Genomic DNA, 24341 nt, shown 5'->3' with positions numbered 1-24341 from the left:
AACAGAGATGAAATGTCATGACTGCCTGTACACTGACAGAGGTGCAGGTAGAACCCATCACTTTATTATGTCTCAGATCATAAATTACTTCTAAGATACAAACTGGACAAGCTGAAAATTTTTGTCTTTCTCTTGCAGTATGATGTTTCAAATATTAATGTAAGCAGTGTGCATGCCTTTTTAATATCTGCTTGAAAATGAGGAAAAGTTAGATTGAAATATCTCTGTAAAATTTAGAGGAAAATATCAAGCAAATAGTAAATTAAAACAGAGTTGCAAAATTTGTATAATCCCTCAGCCAAGGTTCCAAGTGTGGTGAGCCAGTGCTATGCAGTTATGTTGATATACAGCAGAGCATTGATTGGTCAGACAGACTCATCATGTGTTGCCGTTAACAACTCTTGAAGTTGTTCAAAAGTCCGGCAAAGAATTTTCAAATTAAATCACAGTGATCTCATTTGTGTGTAGAGGTTGTGTACTATGAGCATGACTAAGAAATGCATGAGGATATTTATTGACTGCATGTTTGGATTGGTAGATCAATTTTTGTTTCTTCACTGATTGGAGGTGATCTCTGCAGCGCTCTGTTCTCATGTGTTGCACGTACCACACAGATTAAACAGGTGTTTCTGGGATCCTGAACAGTGAGACAATACTGAATATGAAAGAAAATGGAACAATGGAAAGCCGTACCAAGTTGTACTGTACTATAATAAAAAAACTGCCACAAGCATCCAAACCGCTCTGTCAATTGTATTTCAGGTCCCTAAGATAACATTTCAATTGTAATTACTTCTTGCACCTCATTTTGATATTTGATTTTTTATTTTTTTTTATTAAATACTCACAAATGCAAATATTATTTCTTAATTTGCTGGTGAGCATTTGAAAGTGATAAAGAAAACAAAGAACTAGATGAGCCAATTAAGAAAACTACTCATATTTCAAATACATCATAGACCTCAAACACCATTAGAAATATGAGCAATATTAAGCCTGATGAAAGTAAGTAGATGACTGAAGACTTTATTCGATGACATCTTTGATACAGTCAGAAATATTGGGAAGTTCTGACTCTTGTTCCCTTTCTTTCTGACTATTGATGAGGCATCTTCCTCACTTGCTGGAGATAACGATTCAGCGGACTTTAAACAGGCACTGCAACACACTTTCTAATGATTTTGTAAAGACATCACATCCTCAGTTTAAAGGTCATGTGGTCTAGGCTAAGGGTTCATGTGAACTCAATAAGAGTCAAATTATGCCTTCAGATCCACTGACCCTAAGCTAACACCCCTGCTTGCATGCATTTTGAAACACTGCACAGAAGCTGTTCAGATAGCCCAGAGCGTTGGGCAATAAGTCAATTAACAATTCAGACTAAAAGTAAAAGACAATAATAGGACAGATCGCTAAGCAGAGTGAGTCAAATCCAGCTTTCTGACTGCTTGTGAGGTTAGAAAGACTCACAGACCGTCCAGCTAGTGACACAAATCAAATGAAGTCATAGATATTTAACTGAAGCTTGCAGGCAAAGATCAGTTTATATCAACAAAGTAAAGTTCACAGAGGACGTTGTAACTATTATAACATTGTAACTTATGAATGCACAAGTACATTTGGAGTTTTTCCATTTGGGTTTTTATGGGTATGTGTATGTGAGGATGGGTACGGGTATGTGTACTGCAAAAATAGCACCATATGCAATATTTTGTATTCTAATTATAGAGGCGAAGGTCCTCAGATAATTAAAGACAAATTTGTGCTGTGTGTGTGTGTGTGTGTGTGTGTGTGTGTGTGTGGGTGTGTGGCATATCTTTATATTATTCTAAATAATGTTTTCGATTCTTCAACATGATGCTGGGGTTATGATGACACAAACATCTTCCTTCCCCCACTCTGTCCTCCCCATCCACTGTGCCAGTCCTCTTCATATGTCAGCCTCACGCCAACGTGGCCCATCCAATCAACTGGAAGCTTTATCCAATTTGTCATGGTTGGCATACACATGGCTCAAGATGCCTCTTCCTCTTTTCCCCATCCCTCCTACATCATGCAGTTCTGAGACAGTCCCGTCTGTGCTAGCAGGCGTTACGATACCTGATGGCGAAGCCCACCTGCCACCGCTGTGACATGCAGGCTTGCTTGGTCTGCCGCTCCAACCCAGCAGGCACCAGCTGGCTGGACAGCCTGTATGCTGATAGATGGACAATAGGAGGCTGGATGATCAGTTATATTAACAACAGCCGCACATTACTAATGGACCAAAACAAAAACAGACACAACATTGTGACTGTTGATATGATTATTAGAAACAAAAACAAGGGATCTAAAGAACTATCTTTTCCAATTTAATTCATGAAAATATCTCAGACTTAGAAGGATTGCTTGGAACATGTGGAAACTGTGAGACCGGTATTACGTAAACTGCTATTAGCAAAAATGAAACATTAAAAAACTCTTTATTCTTAGTCAAACCATTTGCCAAATAATATGATAAGTTATAAAACTGTGCATTGCAAAGCATAAGTATGATGATGTCATGCATCTGCACTGATCTGTAGCTCTCAGCTGCAATTTTGGTCTGAAGAAGAGTGTCTATCATGATCAAAGATTAAAAAAGATGAAAAAAATGATGCTGTATTAACAGAAACTACAGTTAAACTATTTTTAGTATGCTTTAATAATGAGCTTTTACAAACTTTAACAAGTATTAAGGGCTCCAATCTAAGCAGTATGTCAAGTACTAAATGGGGGAGGTAGATGGGAGTGTTCAATATCCAGAAAGCTACCACAGTGTCAGCTGTGCTTGAGTGCCTCTTTACTCCCACTGATCCTTGTCTGTAAACATTAAACGTCATTGCTTTGGGCCAAGAACATAGCATCCTGTGCTTTTTTTTTTTCCATGAGCGATGTGGCAATTTCAAAGCAATGCCTCACCAACACTGGAACACACTCGGAGCTCCCTTGACTGGTCCTTCTGAGCCAGTGGAAGCCGTTTGACACATGAGTAGAGGCTTTACAGAATCACTGATCCGAGATCCTACTCTATTTGTCAGCTCCTAATCGGTTGCAGTGGGAGAAAAGCTGACCCAAGACCAGCTGATATGTCTGAAATTGCTCCTGGCAAGGCAAAGCAATGACTGATTTACAACTGTGCAGTAATTTTATTTGGCCACACCTGCATCCTAAAATACTCTGATCATCTTGGGTTGGGCACCATGTATCTTTTTACAGTTATGCAAAATTAACACCCAGTTGTAGATACAGTTGCAAAGGCTAATCTGTGAATGGTGAGCACAGTTTTGGATCAAAATGTCTTTAACAAAAAAATATTTTTCTTACCAGAATACCAAGTTTTCAATAAACTTGCTTGAACAATGGATGTTAACCCCTTATCAAGCGGGGTCATTTTGGCAAAAACGCCTGTAATATGACCTCTCCAAATTAGAATTACTGCTGTCATTGAACCCTCTGGATTGTAAGTACGGACTTGGACTCTTTGTAAAGGTAACACTCTCTAGTTTCACCCACAGCAATCAGAATCACTGTAAGCATTACTGATAAAAAGTTATACACTTAACACACAGGAAAAAATATTTTTTTTGTCCTCACCTAACCTGTACAGACAGAATGAGACCAATCTTGATGGGAAATATTGATGTTTGACCTATAGAGAGCCCTCAAAGGTAAGGAAAGTCAACATTTAAACTTTCTGCTTTTCTGTAAAAAAGTCTTTCGTGTTAGCGCTGTGGTTGTTGCATGTCAAAATGGTTTATATCATCGGATAGACGAGACTTTGAGCTTTTATTTGATGTGTATATTGTGGGCATTCATGACGGAGGGGCTTGCACACATGGCTGCAATGTTGTTGTTTAGTAGTCATGTACCGGGACCGGTACATCTGCATCGTAAGGGGTTAAAAAAAATAAAGTTGGATAACAAGTTCTTGTTTGAAAGTGCAAGTTACTATCAGGAAGTCCTGCTTTTTGTTATTGTACCATATTAGATAGAGCAGCCTCACAAAGACCACAGGACACAGGAAATATATGCGGGTAAAACTGATCTCTGTCATTTCATTGTACTTCCAAGGCTTCACAAATACAAGAGGAACAGAGGCTATGTCATTTCATCACTGTTGCACCCAGTCCATCGTCTAACTGCACCTAACGGTGAACAATTGCTGACAAAATCTTAGGAAACGCAGCAGTGGAACCTCCCCACCCCCTACCCCTTCCTTTACCCTAAGTCCCCGTCAAATCACATCATTCAGAAACCACTGGGGGGGTTCAATGGTTGACGAGCACACACTTTCCTCATCTCCCATCTCAGCCTATTATGAGCCATTCTCTGGGGCTACAGAGAGAGTGGACCGATAAGCTTGCAGATTTCTAAATCTGAGTTGCATCCAGCGTAGTTGCTGTATAACCTTGCCCACATTCAGACACTTTTATATTTTATTTATTTTAGAACCATCAGATCAGTAGAAGCAGCTTGTACTAACATTAGAGCACACATAAAAAAACTAAGCCTTTGTATTGATTTGAAGGAAATTGCAGTGGATGCAGTATAAAAACAATGATGCCCACCACCCATCATTACCCACTAATGAAACTTTCCTTCAGATTAATGAGAGTTTTAATCAGAGTTCACGTAGTCTGTCTATGTGAAGCACAATCTATTACACTGGCCACAAGGATACAAAATATTCAAATTGCTCTTTCAAATGTGAGAAAAGTCACATTTACATTGTACCTTTCCTTTTTTTCCTCACCCCAGGCCTTCAACATTTTACAAAACAAAGCCCAGCGTTTGTACTTTATGTCATTTGATTATGTGCAATGTCACAGATTACACTTGCTGGAGCCATCTGCCACTGTGTGTGAAGGTGCATGTTAGCATCACTTCTCAGGACAGGCAGGGTGAAGGACAAAGGACAATGCAAATTTACATACCCAAGAGCCATTTAGACTCATTAATGCAGGCTGACCAACCCAAAACATCAAATATATATCTTGAGCCTGACCCAAATGCAATGAAGGGCACAAACCGTCAACCCAAGAGAAGAAAAGGCGCTTAATAGTAGCAATGGGTGGGTGAGTTAATTAACTACTGTTGGTGTGTCAAAGGCTGTTGGCAGGTGATGACTGGGGTCTTTTCTACCATGCTCAATAACAGAGATTACAGGGAGGTGTGTGGGACAGCACTGTGACTAACTCACCCAGAATATGGTGAGAACACACGTAAGAGACAGCACGTCATACATGTAATGTAGACCACATGATAATTACTTATTCGATGAATATATGTAATGAATGACCTTTAAGCCAATGGTTCCTAGCTAAAATCACTCATCGGTGACATGTTTTAATTACCACCTTTAGCGAGGTGTTCAGGTTTCAGCCTTAGCAATCATACCAACTTGGGTCATTCCTTTTGAAATACAACTTCCATTGGGTGGAGAATTCTTATATACATGGGATTCTATTCTATTCTATTCTGTTCTATTCTATTCTACAGTCATTTAGCAGACGCTTTTATCCAAAGCGACTTACATTTGAGAGTAAGAACAACACAAGCAAGAATTCAAACAAGATGGGACATAATAATTAAGTGGTAGTCAGACTGCTGTACGTCCAGTTGGACCCAGGTGCTGTCATGTAGTGCTAGAGGCAGTGCTATTTATTTATTTATTTTATTTTTTTTTTTTTTGTAAGTCATTTTGTTTAAATACAAGATCACAAATTCATCAAACAATATCAACTTGGGCATAAGTGCATGATTTTCATCACACAATATCATTGTACTCATTCTGAGTAGAAGAGTTAAGCTAAGTGCGGAAATGCTCCTTAAACAGCTGAGTCTTTAGCTTGTTTTTAAAAGTGGATAAGGACTCTGCAGATCGGACGGAGTTTGGTAGATCGTTCCACCATCGAGGGACAACAGAGGAGAAGAGTCTAGCTACTGATTTTGCGCCACGTTGTGATGGGAGCACTAGCCGTTTTTCGCTGGCAGACCGTAACTGTTGAAAGGGAGTGTAGCACTGGATTAGGAGTGGAGGTAAACCGGCAGCCGTTTGGTTTATTCATTAAGAAAGTTACTACATATGACACCAGACGTGTAGCTAAATTACGTTTACCAGCTGCAGTGTATCCCATTTGTGTTGCACTGTTGAGGTTTATGCCAACGAATAACCATCTGTTGGGTGACTATGAAATGTATTACCATAAAATGCAGTAAACAAGAAATCTGTGGAAGACTTTCATTTTTCCTCACACAAGACATGGTTTTTCTCATCATCACAGACTGAGAGGGATTCAAAAGTCATCTCCATTGACAAAAACACTAATGAGATTTGGTGCCATTTTCACAGTTTGGGGTAATTTGTTACAGTCATTTATGACTGCATTATCACGTAATAGCTTCCTTCCTATTGTTTCTTTGTTTTTCACTCACAGAGCAGGCATTTTATACCAATGCCTTTATGAGTCAAAGCAGCTTTACTTCTAAATATCTTCATTTTATCAATAAAAAAGTCAGTCTAAAATGGTACAAAGGTAATTACATGCTGCAAAATGTCATGTTGTCTAGATCCTGTCTGACAAGACAAAAGGCAGTGGGGAATTCAATTCAAGAGAAAACCTGTAAACCATGTGAGGACATTCTACGCCCAAATCATTGCAGACTTTTGACAGGTTTCCAAATTGACCACAACAAAAGGCAACAATGGAAATTACATTCCTGCCCAAGGCCGTGATGCAGCAAAGGCAAACATCAAGGGTTCAACACAAACAGTAAAGCTTGATTTCAGAAGATACTGTTGTGTTTTTAAATAGACATTTTTATTATTAATAAGCAGTTCAACTACACACTCAAATCAAACCTTTTAAAAGCAGAGCCACCTCAACTCTGTAATACTTTACTGATCACATGAAAGCCTGGAGTCATTTTTAAAGTGTGTGCACCTCTGGTCAAAATTTCTTTTTCTGTGAACACAGGAATCACCAGACCTCAAGCTTTGTTCAAATATTAGCCTCCCGTGTATTACTCCAGAACAGGTTCAGACTACAAGGTTTTATCGTCTCTGGATTGTTGTATCGTATGTGCTAAAGAGTATTTTTATGATACAGTCAATTCACAACACACGAGTGCAGCAGTCGAGCAGTTGCAGCGGTCATGCAGACATCTCTCTCTCTACTGTCATCAACGTTACAGTATGATACAAACAGCTCCTGGTGGTTCAATCTGTTTTGCTCACTTGGTTGTTGAAGAGAAAGTGTCAGTTTCACCCCACAGCTGCTCTCAAGTCTGCCATGATAATGCACACAGGAAATCTCAAAGAGTCATGAGTGCTCAGAGTGATGTTTAACCCAATTCTGCTCAGTTTCCTGAGCAAAAGTTTTCATCATAACCTCATATTTGCTGTATGTTTGTTATTCTCCTTGTGGAGCGTCAATGGTGAGATTTGTAGTTGTAGCTCCTTGCTCACCAACAACTTGACATTCACACATGGCAGTTGATGACTGCAGATTAATGGCTGCCAATCAAACTCAAATCAAAACCCCCATGTCCGAGAGCTCCAATATTTGTCTATAAATTTAAAACCTAACTTAAAAATTTCCATTGTTATCTGACTACTAACAGGAGAATACTGTGAAAGCAGATCAAAGTGTTTTTAGGTATTCTTCCAGTTTTTAATCTCAATTAAAGAACAGCAGTCAGTAGAAGTCAATCCATTTTCTTTACACGTTTCTTAGAATCCCAGAGCCAGAGGCTGGGACAGTTTACTAGTGCCCCACAGAATTATTGTTGGGACAAACTACCATGCACACTCGTACCCACAGTCAAAGTAAAAATTTGCACTTAAGCTAACATACATTTTTCTGCACTGTGGAAGGAAGCTGAGGTAACTGTAGTAACCCATGCAGGCTCAGGAAGAACATTTAAAGTACAGCCAAAATGGGCCCTACCAAAAACCTTTTTGCTGTGTTGTGACAGTTCTAATCTCCACAACACCATGCCACAAAGAGCTCATTCACACCAGCCCTTCTGATTCAAATTGTAGCTTGTTTGCTCAGAAAGTCTACTTCATTCAGGGAAGTGTGAATGCATAAATGAACTCTGATGCGGATCAAGGAAGTAAACTCTGATCCTCCTCAAAAACATAGGTCTCAGTCCACTTTAAGTGAACCAAACCCAGGAAGTAGACTAGACCACAATGGGCATTGCGGGTTCAACGCGGGACATTGTAGAAATATGTACAATCCAAGACCACTAGGATCTGATGCAGCTCCATGTTTTGCTCTGATATGGTGGAAACAGAATTTTCCCAGCATTAACAAATTGATGGGCCAGTTTTCTTCTTTGTTGTTTGTCTTATCCATTAGTAATTCTTGATGCAACACCACCTCTGGCAAAGATGGGAATATGTTATACAAAAGGTCTGATTTGTTTGATAATGAGCAGTGTGAAAGCAAACCTAAGCTGGAAGAATGTTGCAAACTACTGGCGAAAAATAAATTCATGATTGAACACCAGCATCTTCTTAAAGCAAACATCACTTATAACGAAGCTGAAAATGAAAAGGACATTTTTTCAACAGCATAATGATCATCATCCCCGGCTCATAATTACTCAGAGGAACAAAGTGAAGGTTACTTTGGGCTTGTATTTGTAATAGAAAATGTCAAATACTTACTAGCTTACAACATTTATTTATCAGCTAACATATTGCTAAATTAAATATTTTTTTTTATTATTTGAGGGGGAACAATTAGAAAAAAAAACATATATGGATAAAGTAACAAAACAAAGCGCTGGTTGTCAGCTGTTATTGATTTATTGTATCGCATGTCAACATAACTGAAAAGTTATGGATGGATTTTGATCAAATTTTCTAGAAAATGTCAGAAATGGAAGAAAGGAACAAGTGATTACATTTTGTGGGTGATCCCAAAATGTCTGGATCCAGGAATTTGTTTTTAAGGATTCTTTACTATTGGGAGGTCAATAACAGCTTCTAACTCATCAGATAATACCCAGAATTTTAAAAAAAAGAAAAAAAAATTACAAGATCACATCATAGCATATGTTATAATCTGACATTGTTTGACCCAGGTCATGTTGATATTCTGGATCTGCTGATCCAGAAGGTTCAAAATATAGGGTACTGTGTGGGCTGTTGGGCTTTTTGGGGTTTTTCCTCAGGTGTGTGACCCAATGGCTTGGAGAAGGTCTGTGCTCTCTGAGTGCTTCTAGTTTTCTAATGGTAACAAAAAATTAATGTTGCCTTCAATGTTTTACAGTATTATGCTAGACGTAATATGTCTATGTCGTATTTCATGAAATTTAACTGTTCACTACAGACCAAGTGGGTTAACACTGAGTCTTAGTCAAAGGAAAAAGGCTAAATTGTTTTGTTGTTCTCCAAAGAAACAGCTTTTGTAAAAAAAAAATGCTGTAAAAGACTCGGATGTAATTCTCAACATGTTCAAACACCAATCTATGGAAGTGCTTTCCTGCATGTTCTAAGTGGAGTGTGTTTACATTTAAAATGTGTAAGAAAAAAATTAGGAGTGCACATCACGTTCCAGTTTAAGCACGTGTACATGCGGTACATTGAAAGAATACAAATCTCCAAACTCTTCTTCTCAATGGTAATGAAGCATTTACTGTGCACACAGAGTCCCTCCAATATACTGACAGTTGAATGTTAACGCTGCACTGACAGGAGTCCTGCTGAGCACAGGGGATCTGCACTAGTGCATAAAATTTGTAATCACAGACCAAAGTAATTTCACTGAAATGCAACGCTAACGTAGCAAGCCTGATATAATATCAGGAAGTCAATGTAAAGAAAAGAGAGAGCATGCGTTTTTGTTTCACAGCAAGAGAACATTAAAAGGACATAAAATGTTTCTGCTGCAGTTTCTGGACTGCCAGAGATTTGCTGCCCCACTCCCACTGTAAGATGCCAATAGGTTCTGCCACCCAGCTGGTGGAGAACAGCTTAGCCTCTTCAAAATCTTGTCCTGATTAATGGGTGGCAATACTGCACTGCGTGGAGGCTGGCTCGAACCAGGCTGAGAGAGCAGTGGGCTGTCCCTCTTGCTTTAAAGGTCCACTGTGTAACATTTGACTGATCTGTTGGCAGAAACACAACTTTTATTTTTTCATTTTAGTAGAATCCCATGAATACAATATGTTTTGTGTTTGTCCATGATGTACAGCAAATCTGGAGAGCCAAACCAAACACAAGTTCCAGAGCAGGTCACTGCCAGTTGTCACTGCTGCCACAGCTTGGGGGGAGGTGAGGGTTAAGTTGCAATTTGCAATTTGAGCTTCTAGACATCACTACACAGCAAACATTGAACTTGTAAGGTAATACATGCAAACATGAGTTTGAATAAAAGTTTAATTACACTATAAGTCACACTGTAGCAAACACCACTGCTGGATTAAAATTCTTATACTTTTTATTTCAGTTCAATCACTCACAAATAGTATTAAAAGTGTGAGCAGCTTTATGTCTTGGGTATTTGTTTCTGCATGTCTCAAGTAGTAAATTCCCTAAATGCAAATTGCCACTTGAAATTGTTAATCTTGTTGAATGTCAATGGCTAAAGGGGATTTTTGAACGCTGTCTGGTCTCAGCAGTTTGTCTTTGCCATGCTGTCGTGCAAAAAGAGCAAATCCTCTTCCTAAATGGCAAAAATGTTATAATGGTCACCTTGATATTATGTATAATCTGCTTTCTTTAATTTTCAACAAGATTTAATTAATCAGAATAAAAAATACGATTAGACCTTTAATAGTGGACAAAAATGCATTATTATCTTCCAGTATGAGAGGCGGTTCAGTTACAGAGCAGAAATCTGCTGCAGAAAAACAGCCAGTTTTATCTAAAACCTGTAACAATAACAAAGCCAACGATAATTTTACTTTTTAAACCCAAAATGAGTCTGGAAGTGTACAGGATTTAACGAGCCAAGAGTTTGAGGAATTACAACTGACCTGAGATGGCTTTACCAAATTTAAGCAAAGTGTGTAATTGTGTACTGACGGTGTCACACACAAACTCAGGACTTTTCCACCTATATACACCTGTGTGAAGAGGATTTTAAGAAATGGGGAAACAACAATCTTCTCGACTACTGGAACTATTGCTAAAAACTTTAAAGAGAGTCAAACTAAAGAACCTCTAAAATACCAATAGTTAAAGGTCAACACTGAAATTTTGTAGAAAAGTCCAAGAATAGGCTTTTATTCCACTCTGTCAACTTCCAGAGCAGAGCCTGGTGTGACATTTGTTCCCATACACACACAGAGATATTAAAGCATGAAGCAAGGCCACAGCTAGAAGTTATGGGTTACTTTCATGGCTGCTCAGCATTTTTCTAAACAAGTAACCACATAACATCTTAACATAGCTAAATGTCTCCCATTTAAATTCATGAGCAGGATGCTAATAGCTTGAAGGGTGAGACAGTTTGAGGGAGATGTGGAGGCTCGTTTCTGTGCGTGTTTTAGAAACAGCGGTAATTCCTTTCAGACTGCTACCAACAGATAATACATGAAGAGCTTCCATTTGTTCATGGCTGAGATAAATGTAACATGTAAATTCAAACTCCCTAGGCAGTAGAAATGCAATTAAGGTCAGCTAGCCTGCTAGCAAGGTTAGTTATGCTGGTTGTGAAGTACCAGATAGCACCCCCAACACAGGTTCCCACAACGCTCCTGTTTGCTGGCTGTGCAGTGAACCAGCAACCCTTACCACACATCTTCCTCCCCAGCACAGCCACTGGTGATAAATTACCTAATCCCCCAGTTGTTTCTATTATACAGCCAAAGCTTGTAAAGAACGACAAGGAGGAGAGGCAGGGGGTTGAGAACAGACAAGAGGTGGGTGCGAAGCGGAAAAAAAAGACTTATTGACTGAAATACAATGACAGAGAGACAATGTACAGGCCAAACAAAGGCAGGAACCAGTAACCATATCTTCAGTATCAAGAGGACATGTGTGCATGTCTTTTTTTTTTTTTAAGGCAGCAGTCAGAACACCAAGATAAATATATCAGGAAAAAAGAAACCCTTGAGAGAGATCCACAGATAGGTGTCAGCTGCTGAGAGTGCATTATTTCAGAAACACTAAGACTATGACGAGAATGGACCAGTCAGAAAGTGTTTTTCTGCAGCCTTTGTGATGTAAATGTGAATCTTATACATCTGCTCATAGATGACTGTGATTCCACTGCTGAGTATGCACATCACAGGCATCATTTCAGTGAAGCTGAGAAGCAGCAACAAGGGACGGTGACATCAGTGATCAAACCCTCTCAGAGGAACGCTCGTCATCCGTCACACTGGCACACACACTGCTATGGAAACGGCAGGAATGTGAGCAAGTATCAGTGTTAAAGGGATAATGCAAGGCATTTGCAACACATGAAGAGAGACACAACTGAAAAACAAAGCCACACTGTCAGTCCATTGAAAACAATGCTGACACATGTTCAAACTGCCCTTGATCAGCTGTGTTAAATGCCCCCATTCACATTTTCCTCTTTTAAAAAGCACAACCGAGGTCAACTGAGGACTAAATGCTTCATGGTCGGAAGAAAGATAGATAGTTAGGCAAGAGTTTTTCAATGTCTGAGGAGGAAATAGTGCAGGTCTATTACTGAGCTTGATCTCGGAAGTGTCTGAGGGAGATGTGGTTTCACAGCGGAGTGCTGCCAAAGCCAATGGAACGTATCATATCAGACAGCTCACTGTACCAGCTGACTGCTATGGAAACAGCAAGAGTGAGAGTATATGTGTGTGGCAGAAGTTGAAAGGACAGAGAAAACTATAGGCACTCAAATCCATGCATGGTTATGCGGTCAACTATGCTTATACATGTACACAGAATCTTAAGTAAACATCTGTTTTCTATCTAAGTGTTAAACCGAGTGTAAAAGTTGAAAAAGGACAAACAAAGCAGCTGCAGCATACACATGTCCACACAGACGACAGACCGGGCAACCATTCAAACAGCTCAGTAACAGTAACCCATGGCAACCCTAAAACCAGCCCTCCTTTCCTTCCTCCACAAGAGACATAGATCTTCTGCACAGTTAAGGGAGAATTAAATGAACTAGCACACACAGTGCCTGAGAATAAAAAAGACGCTGTAACTTCACCCACTCTGCCCCTACTAAAGTGCAACACCACCCGCTCTCAAAGGTTCAGAGGTTAATTATTCAACATGAGAAGGGATTTGTGGTTGAACTAACAGTGGACACAAGCCAACACAAACCCTTTGTCTCTTTCGCTTAATTCAACCACAAACTCCCTTTCAGATATGCATTTATTCTCATAAACAGATGTATGAAGGGGTGTTTTTTTCAGATCAACACCCATACCATGCAACAATACACTTTGTAAGATTAGCACAGCTGCACCTAGATGGCACTTATTCTTCTCCACATGCTTGCAGCTTCTCAGCACAGTCAGGCTCACTCCACACTCCAAGTGGCTGTCTTACCGTTGTGGTTGTGCTGCAGGGTCTCAGGCATGCTGGCAGAGGAGTCTGTTGCTCCCAGCTCGGCCAGTCTGCGGCTGGTGGCGCTCAGTTCTGACCTCAGGTTGGTCACCTCCTGGCTGGCTGACTGAATGGCCCCATCGATGCGCTGGGCCAGCTGCTTGTTGTCATCCATCATTTTCAGGATTTTTGCCTGAGGGAGAGAGGAGAATCCAGACACGGTGTCATGCTGACAAGTTGACCATTTCCTGACAAGGAAGGCTTTTCCAGATAAAATCCTCCTCCTCTTTCAGTTTTCTGACTGTTCCCGTTCCGTTTCAATGAAAAAGCCAAGTTAAATCCTCAAAGCAGTTTTTCCTTTTCCTTAAAGAGGCACATCTGGCTCAGGGAAAATGTGTATTTGCTGGAAGGAGTATACGTTTAAGAGATGGTGTATGTGTAGTGGGAGTGTGTCAGTGTGAAAGCATGCCGGTGTGCGTGTGTGTGTGTCTGAGAGTTCGGTAACAGCATGTGTGTGTCTGCGTGTGTTAGAGAGCCAGCACTGCCCCAGTGTAATGTGCACCCCGCAGCTGACTGTTGAAAGGACACAGAGCATTGAGGGTTGACAAGCACCTTTTTAAATGGACTGTACCATTGCAGACAAAGTTAAGGGGGGTGCGTTAGTCTATGCAATAACATGGGAGTCAGAGATCTTCATCACTGGCTTCTGCTATAAGGCTGTAAGATTGTGTTTTCCACTGAAATGATTCAGAAAAAAGTTCTATAATACAATAAAAAAGGATTTATCAAACACTTCAGTTTCTCTCTTCCTCTGTGTGTCCATACAACATGGACCTCCTGCAATGGGCTCGTGGACAAAGGGAAGGAAATCATTAGTTTGACAAAGGAGCAGTTGTGGAAAGAAAACAATAAGAGTTAAACATTCAAAGCTTTCATCACAGCTTCGCGGTGAAGTATTAGTCATGCAAACAAAGGCATTTTAAACTTTCTGCTGTAATGTTTTGGAAAAATTTAAAAACAAAAAGAACAGACTAGTGAACCCTAAATGTATAAAAGTAATTAAACATTTATACATACTTTCAAACATACACAGGAATATGAGGTACACTAAGGGCAATAGCACCAGCTAATTATTCTGTTAGTTCAGTCTGCAAAGTATTATTCAGCATAAAAAACCAAACATTTGCTCCAGTATTTATCTGAATTTATCAGAAATTTATCTTTGAAAATAAATTACCACTGGTTTCTTATTGTATAAAGCAGGTATTGATGATTATGTTAATTGTTTATGTTAAAGTTTTAACTGAAAAATGACCAGCACTTTGCAAACACGCTGGTTTACATTGATTAAATTTTACACAACTAGCATAAATGCTAACCACTGCACCAGAAACACAAAATAATTATTGTGTGTGGTTTACAATCTGTTTTTTTCTTAGGTATTATGCATGTTGTCTTCGCTACTGTGTTGACAAAACAATAACTGCTCCTAGTGAAAGCAGCAACACAGTCACTACGACCCTCTTAAACATAAAGCTAATCATTCAAAATAAATGACACATTAATGCTTCTTTCTTCCTGCTGCTGCATTATAGTGAGGTATTGCTAAAAGTATTGGCAGCCAGGGTATGAAAACTGTGTTTCAATTTTAAAAACAATGCAATACTGTGACATGTCTTTCAAAATGTCCAATGCTTCCCAGAAATTGTAAAAGAGGTAGCTGGATACTGGATTCTTACAGGACAAAAAAGCCCGATGGTGAAGCCAAGTTAGCTCAATAGTGAGACACTGAAGCTGACAGGGAATTAACATGCCTGTCAATAGGCATCGGATACTTACAGGGTTTAGTAGATTACGCTGTTTTTTTTCTTCTTGTCTCTGAATGTATTCTTTTACATTTAAATACAGGATAACAGGTAAAGCTGAGAGCATGTTCCATGAGATCTTAATAAATGTACATGTTTTTGAAACCTTCAAGCAACTATCGCTAGGATTTACAGAGAATAGTCTTAAAAAGAGAAAATATCCAGCAAGCAGCAGTTGTCTGGACTAAAATGCCTTGTTGAGGCAGGAGGTCACAGAGGAATAGGAGAACTGCTTTGAGACTATAGAAAGGCAATAGTAACAAATAGCCACTGTTACAAACAAGGTATACAGAATAACATCTCTGAATGGTAAGGCAAGGCAAATTTATTTGTATAGCACTTTTCATGTACAAGACCATTCAAAGTGCTTAAAAGGTTCAACAACATGTTGGACTTTAAAGCAGATGGGCTACACCAGCAGAAGACTACACTGGGTGCCACTCCTGTCAACTAAGAAAAGGAAACAGATGCTACAATTCGAATAGGTTCACTAAAACTGCGCATCAGATTGGATTGGAAATGCTGCCTGGTCTGATGAGTCTTGATTTCAGATGCCACATTCAGATTTTAGGGTCAGAATTTGGCATCAACAACATAAAAGCATGATGACGACTTCTTTACTTCTGATGGCTACTTCCAGCAGGATAATGCAACATGTCACAAAAACTTAAATCAACTTAAGCTGGTTTCTTGAACATGACAATGAGTTCGCTTTACTCCAATGACCTCCACAGTCACAAGATCTCAGTCCAGTAGAGCACCTTTGGGATATGATGAAACAGGAGAGTGTCATCATGGTTGTGCAATCTATACCATGAAGAATTAAGGCGGTTCTATAGGCAAAAAGTCCAACCCAGTACTAGCAAGGTATACCTAAAGTGGGCGGTGAGTGTATAACGTTAGTTGCATTAAGAACAAACACTGAATCTCAGTATAACTTACAACAAAAACCATGATGATTTGAGATACTCAGTGTATTTTCTGAATATAAGACTGCTAAATAAATAAAAGGTTTGAACTTAGATGTAAATTTTTATTTATCTTTGAACAAATAAAACAGCAACTAAGATGATCTAATATTTTGTGCCTAAACAGGACAACAGCAACAAAGCTGACATCTACTGATATGCTTAGCTAGGAGGAAAAAAAGATATAAAGCCACTTTAAACTGTTAATAAGTGTTTGAACTGTTAGGTTTTCAGTACATTTCACTGTACTCATTCCAGCATCCCAGTCACTGGGTGGTATTCAGTAGTTGCGTCCGAGCCTGCTATTGGCTGCCTGTGGGTGACTTTATCTTTGATGAACACTAAAAGCTAACTAAAAGGTAAAAAGGTGTAAAGACTAAGTCAATTTTTTTTATTTGTTTCCTGAGAAGGAAGGAAGGAAGGAAGGAAGGATGGATGGATGGATGGATGGATGGATGGATGGATGGATCATACCATTCATGTCACAGGAGCTTTCTGCCCATTCTGGCAAAGCTGTGTGGATGACAGGTGGAGCTGGTCATAGATGCTGGAGGAGAACAACTGAAGCACCTGACCTGTCCTGACTGCATCTGCTTTGCTCCCACGAGGTTTTAATGTTATTGGACATAATGATGTTCTCTTCCAGAAGCAAAAAGCAAACAAATTTCTATTCAGCATGCTCTGCTTAAAAATCCTCATTTCAAGTCAACCCTGCCTCTCACCTATCCTGCTGGGATAGGCTCTGGCTCCCCCATGACCCTGCATTAGAATAAGTAGGTACAGAGTTTATTTTTTTCTTGTGTGTCTTCCTAAGTTTTTTTTTCTGCTTCCTTCTTTAATTATTTAACTACATCTCTGGAATAACAGTCTTGTCCTCACTTTTTTCAGTTTTTTTATTAGTTTATCTATTTTCCAATCTATTTGTTTGTTTCTTTGTGATTTTGGTTTCACATGTTTTTTTAAGGAACTGAAATATGCACAATGATTAGTTAAGCAATAATTAGAGAAAAGCAGTTTGTATAATAGTTAAGCCAACTCAATGCAAACCATCTCACCTATGAGTCAAGAAAATCTAAATCAGGTTGCAACTGCAAGGTATGTGATCAGTATGACATCAGCATTTACAGCTAGCATTCATTTCACAAGAAACAATTCTACAGCTACACATTCAAACAGAGGTGGGTAGGATTATGTTGAGGATTACCCAATCCTGCAGACTGCAGCCAAGCACTCCTCTCTTCAGAATTATTTGATGCAGCAATCAGTTTTTTTAGAAAGCAAACCTAAACCTACTGTCTTCCCCTACGCTCTAGTCAACACATGAGATAATGAATATATTAGAGATTTAAAAAAAAATAAAAATCTTAAATGTTTATAATGAGCTGCCTGTGATCTCCAAGGTTAAGTAATTCTACACCAGGTCCCACCTGAAAGCACAACCCCACCCTTCCCTTCTTAATCATAATCCAAAGCATGCACACCCACTCAGGAGTATAGCTGTGCTGCTGTTTAACAAGGTTATATCGCGTGAACGAAGATCCAACCTATCCTGCATGTGGTGGGCAGAGATCAGCGACCATCTTGCTCAACCCAGGTGTATTACCAGAAAATGTTAACGTAGCCGAAGGTCCCCCAAGTGTGAGTTTGTGTGGGGGCCAGGTATTAAAGTCATCACAGTTGTCTCAAATAAAACTTAACTTGCAGTCCACTAGTATGGAAGAAAAAAAGACGAGAACTACATATTCACCCAGTCTTCTATAGACCCATTCAACCATCTGCCCAGAAACTACTCACCCCTCCCACCTTGTAAGTGCATATCATGTTGTTATTTATAGACGACCCTGCCACTGTGTATGATACATCAGTAGCAGAGGAAAGAAGCTCCACACACACACACACACACACACACACACCAACACACCAACACACATACTCACTTTCACTAAGAACCACTAGGGGGCTAATAATTCCAAAGCCACCTGATGTTTGTTAATGAAATTCATATATTGTCATGTGTCATAAAAGTCAACTGGACCCTCAGGATTATAAATATATCATAGTATCTAAGTTTGTGAGGGCATTTGCTTCCATCTTTCTTACTTTTTTAACATCTTTATGTGTATTCTACAGTTATACTGCTTGTCTTTCCCTGTAGTTTGTAGCTGTGAATAAAATCTGAACAAACATTACACAGGTCTGCATTTGTGAGTAGAATGGGTGGATATAAACATTACCTATTTTACATGTTTGTCTGACAGACATTTGACACGGATTATGTCATTTGACCATGGTATGCATGTCAAAAAGCACAAAAAAGGTGAAGATGTTTTAACTTACAACTAAAATTGAGTATATAACCTAATTCTTGCCCAGATTTACATGCAAAATTAAAAAGATATGCAAAGAAAATGTATATTAAAAAAAAGTAAGCCATTTTATCAAGTGAACAGTTTTCCAGCCTTATATCATTGTCATTTATGTGTATATCTATTTAGCAAACAATGACCAACAAAAGAAAGAAAGAAAACTGAAAAAAATCACCATAATCTTTAGTCATGTGAAGGCTTGGTTCTGAATTGCATCCTTATTTTATACATCTAAACGTTCTAAGTGGTTTGTTTTGATATAAAATTTATGCAAGCATACATGCGTGGAGAACCTGACCCATTTCTTTGTGTATATCATGTAAATGGACCATTGATCAAGTTTCTTTTTTTTAGTGTTGAATGTGTCTGCTGATCAGCGGAGTGAATCAGGACACAGTGTATTGGTAATTAGTGGGTGTGCCAAGGTTTGGATTAGCATATGAATAGTGACAGTAGGGAGTGAGGTCAGCGCTCTGTAGCCATTCTTCATTGTGCTGCAGCTGAGCATCCATACAGCAGACCTTCTGCAGCCAAGTCACTGGTTTAAATCAGTCATACAAAAAAATTCTGCACTGATGTCTGTGTGCAGCACTCTTTAAGCCTCGCGGATTTGGTTATTTTACTTACAGCAACGGAATTTTGTTGCTATGTAATAACAGTCAACACTCTGAGTTATCATGGTATTTTAGTCATTGCCTGGCAACTATATAAACTGAGTCCATGTGGGGAAAAAAACCTGCATTTCTGTGAGTTTGTTTGTCAGAAGTTAAACTTTAATGTCTGCTCTGAAAACCAAAGTAAAAGAAAAAACTAAAGTTCTGGAAATACAGAACAAAATGTAACTGAGGATGTTTCCATTCACCATAGAAACACATTTGGGCATCCACAACTGCAGCCCCTGTGTCAAGCAGGCACATTGTGCTTTCTCTGTATTACATACAAGCATTAAACTTCAATCCACTTAACACGATAAACTAACTAGGCTTGGAACACAGATATTTTGAGGACTGCTGGTCCAGTGTTCGCTTCAAGCAAAAGCTTAGCTGGGCTGTTGATACAGAAGTCACAAGGCTGGGTGAGGACTGGTGAGGAGAAGAAAAGTAGCTGTAAGTAGCCCGTAACAGACAATTTATTGTTTGTATTTTGTTACTTTGTATTTTTATTAGAGCTTTCAAATAGTTAAAAATTTTATTCAGATTAATCACAGTTTTGAAATCAATTAATCATGATTATCGTGATTAATCACCATTCGCAACTTTGCCTGAAATATTCCCGATTTTACTGAAAACCAATATTATAAGTATTGAGTGTTAACTAGAGTTAACTGATCTTCCCTTGGGTAAACATCAGATGTCCAAGGGTCAGTAAATGCAGCATGTAATGTCCTTCTATATGTTCTCTGCATTATCTCTGTTCTAGATTATAATGCAGAATTCATATACCATCACCTCACCAACCATCTACATGCTGATAATATCTGACATAAAACCACCAGATGTTAACAAAAAGGGAAAAAGTTTAAAAAAAAAAATAAAGTGTGGGTGTGGAACTCCCTCAAAGCGAAAAGTGTGGGTGTTAAAACACCATCATCCTCCACGGGGGGAGACACCCATGTGTTCTGCTAATCAACATTCTTTTTATTTTCAAATCCATCCATAGAGCTGGCCCGCTCATCTTGCCTCTAGACACCTCCATGTCCCATCGTCATAAGGGAGAAATGAGGGATGTATTGGGCTTGTCATGCCATGCATGCAATAATTGCATTGAAAATATTAACATTACATCAGGTACCACTGTGTTACTTTTGACAGCCCTAATTTTTAGGATTTTTTTTTTTTTACCAACCGTTGAGTAACTGCTTCTTGGCCACAGCTATGACAGTCATTTTACACATAAATATAGCAGAAATAAAAAAGAAACACCGATTTTGTCACATACGTATACAAAAATAAGTAAGATTGATTGTGAACTGGGCTGCATGGTAGTGTGGTAGTTAGCACCATCATGTCGCAAAAGCGTTCCTAGCTTAGATCTCAGCTGGGGCCTTTTTATGTTTGCAGGCTTTTTGTGTGCACATGTGAGTGCTCTCTGTTTACTCCTGGCTTTTCCCCCACAGTCCAAGCATGCATGTTGGGTTTATTGGTGAATCTCCATTAATCCTAGAAGTGAGTGTGAACATACATTGTATTTTGTTTTGTCTGTCTTTGAGATGGACTGGCAACCTGTCCAGAATGTACCTCACTTTCACCTGGAGAGCTGGATGATTGTTGCAGCAAGAAAATGTAAGGAGGTATGATATTCAATTGTACAGTTCTTTTTAAAAGTTCCAAATAAGCTTTATGGCAGGATTTACATAGACATGATGCTTAAACGATGGGCACTCCCAATGCTTGGAATTGTAATAACAGTAAGTAACTAGAAGTACTCAGAGAGAACAGATTGTTTTGGTTTTTTTTTTTTTTTTTTTTTTTTTTTGCAAATGATTGTGGGCACAAAATTTGTGTTTAGTGGTTTAAACTATGTCTCTGCAATGCAGAGCTTATTAGCTGCACCAAAATCACCTGCTCATTGATAGCATCTAGAATGGCAAGCCAATGAGGTGGAAAAGGCGCTGTAATGCAGGGTTTCGCTTATGCAACTTATTTGCAACCCCCCTTTTTTTTCTTAAAGCAAAAGGAAATGGTTTAATGTCCTCCGAGGAGTAAGGAAATTGGGTTTTTGTAGCTCAGTGCTATCTTGATTTCTTATCAAGATCATCTTATCTTATTGGGGAGAATGGGACAGAAAAAGTCTCTCCCCACAGTGAGAATGCACAAAACAGACAAATAACAAACACACATACTGGTGGAGAATTGAGGGATGTTTTGTTAAAAGTAAGACATAAATAAAGGAGAAACTGAGATAAGGGAGATGTTCTCCATCAAGAGCATACATTCCACGTCTGAGTCCTTAACCACTACAGTTGTGCAAGTCTGATTGTACATCATGTCACTTTCAGACAGAAGCTACAGTCATACCCAAAGAATAGAAAACTGACATGCCTGCAGGAATTTTCACCAGTTGGATACAATGCACTGAAGCAGATTCTCTATTTCAGGATAAGAACCTAAAATATTTTTCTCACTTGTATGGTGTCAATCTAAACTTTAAAGGCAAGTTCAGTATATTTTAAAGCAGGGATGTCAAACTCTTATCTTTAAGGGCCACTGTCCTGCAGGTTTTAGATGTTTCCCTTGGCACATAGGCACACAGACAACAACAAACATCATAAACCTGTATTCATTCTTATTCTTGTGTCCACATGGAAAATGTGATGTGCAGCACTAGAGCAGCATCTGTTGAGTTCTGCCACAATTGTCCACTTAACAGCCTCACACACACCCTCTGATGATGTCTGTGATGTGATGAAATGAGTCAGCCTATTCGGGGCTTTATTTATCCATGTCATTTGATTTTCCCTAACATGCCTTTTGGAAGACAAGCGGTAGGTCCAATTTATTTATTCCTGAGGTGGAAGAGAGCGTACACAGATTCTTTCACCTCACAGAAGGAAATATCAAACCCACTGTGCACATGCCACACTTCTTAACATTCTGACACTAAACTGGTCTTTGTCAGATTAACGGATTAGGATAAAAAAAAAAAAAAACTTTGTTTGAGGAACATTTAAATTCAGCAGCACTTCCTCGTGAGAAATGGCAACACAATCACTACTTTGCAAAGTAAAACCTACCTGTTAAAAAACAATTAAAATAACCGAAAATTTGTTTATTTAGAGCTGATTAAAATGTGTTATACTGTAGGTGTAAAGATATTTGGTTATATACGTCCCAACAGTTTCACTTATTCACAGATGTCCTTCATTCATACGACATTTAACTTGGTCTGGAGAGGAGGATATGACTGATTGATGGTGAGGTTATTCAAAAGGTTTTAACTCAGTGAAGTGACAAATGATTCCACATTAAGGTGTAAGATTTGTGCAGTCGAGGATCAGTTCTTCTGGTAGGTGGACAGCAAGCTACTATATGGCAAAATACAAGTAATGAACTTATTCCACAGGGGTAGGTCAACACAGAATTATTTTCACTACTCTAATGCGTTTATTTGCAACCGTCCACTTTCTTCACTGTTTAAACTATCTGAAAGTTACAGAGCAGCTGGAGGGTAGGAGACCACTCTGAGTGCAATCTCGTCCCAAGGGATTAGACAAACTGTTGTATAACTGAAAGGTCACATGTTTGACGCCCACAACACTAACACAAAAGTTAGAGTGAGCCATTGAACTTTCCACAGAGCTAGTGAGGGACACTGGCATAGAAATGTAGACGACTGTGTGCACTGACCATTTTTGCTTTCTACTTTTGTCTGCTTGAATGAATGGTGCTTACCTCTGTCACAAGTCCAAACAGAGGGTATTTCACACCACTGGCAAAAAAATATCTGACATAATTTACGATTAAATTAAGTTAGTAATGTTTTTGTTGTTTTTTTCCCCAGACATTTATATTCATGTCATGTCATTTCACAATGAAATGGCCACAGATAACTTACGAGAGTTCAGGTGACTCAGATTACCCAAGCATCCAAATAGTGGGCAGTTATTTTATTCAGAGGCAACAGAGTACTGATGTCTGTGATCTAAAAAAAAAAAAAAACAATCATCCCAATTTTAACTTAATGGACATGTAAAATTACAATGATATAGGCCACATTTGCTTAGTGAATGATGTGAGACATTTTTACAAAATACAATAGTTTAATCTAAATCATTTTATCGATAGATTACCAGGCCTGTAATCTATAGGCAGTTATAAAGGCCTGTTACTTTACTTCCACAAGTCTGGAAAAAGTCATCAATAATCAACTAAAAGAATTCAGAGATAAACACAAAATACTATCCAACAGTCAATATGGATTCAGATCAAACAGTTCAACATCTCTGGAAATAACTGATTTACCTGAAGAGATTACAGACGCTACAGAACAGAAACAACACGCAGCTGGAGTCTTCAGTGTTCAATGTTATTCACTTTTAAAGCCACCGGATATACAGAGACTAACAGGTTACAAAGTTACAAAGTTGTGCAGAGTCCAGAGACATGTTGAGGCAGGTATGGAGGGGGGGTATTAAACCACAACAAGATTTACAAGTGTCTCAAAAACTAAGTAGCCAAGCCAAAACCTTTGCTGTTTGAAGCAGTGGCAGAGAACCAAAAATGGCCATTTACCAATGCTCTGCATTCAATGTGAAAAAGCTTAACAAGATCTGCTAAGAAAACATAGCATACTACACAAATCCAAGTGGAAAAAGCAAAGATCTTTCCCGTATTTGTAGTAGTTGTAGGTGGTTCTACGAACACAAGAAAAAAATACCTTTTTTAGTTTAAGTAATAAATTAAAAGCCAACTCAACAAACATGTTATCACTTGTTGTTTTGGTTGTTAATTAAGTAAAAATTATATTCAATCAAAATAAAATTAAAAGTAAGTAAGTAACAAATAAAGGTATATGATCCCCTGCAGGTCATCTCTTTTCTTTATTTTTTTATGTTGTTTTTCTGTAAATACAAAACTAATATGTCTGTAATCATAACAGACACAAGTTGCTCATCTCTTAC

At 38.7% G+C, this 24341-nt stretch overlaps 1 protein-coding gene across 2 annotated transcripts in view; it reads right to left on the bottom strand.

Moving 5' to 3' along the window:
- Nucleotides 1–24341, bottom strand: part of LOC121651586 (kazrin-like) — a 175749-nt gene that overhangs the window by 101937 nt on the left and 49471 nt on the right. For both annotated transcript variants that reach the window (XM_042003900.1, XM_042003901.1), the window contains exon 4: nucleotides 13526–13715. In XM_042003900.1, coding sequence (XP_041859834.1) covers nucleotides 13526–13715 — 190 coding nt within the window. The remainder of the gene's footprint in view (nucleotides 1–13525; nucleotides 13716–24341) is intronic.

This window comes from Melanotaenia boesemani, chromosome 13 (genome assembly GCF_017639745.1).
Source record: "Melanotaenia boesemani isolate fMelBoe1 chromosome 13, fMelBoe1.pri, whole genome shotgun sequence".
In the NCBI taxonomy this organism is placed as follows: Eukaryota; Metazoa; Chordata; class Actinopteri; order Atheriniformes; family Melanotaeniidae; genus Melanotaenia; species Melanotaenia boesemani.
This window is presented reverse-complemented; position numbering and strand designations above follow the sequence as displayed.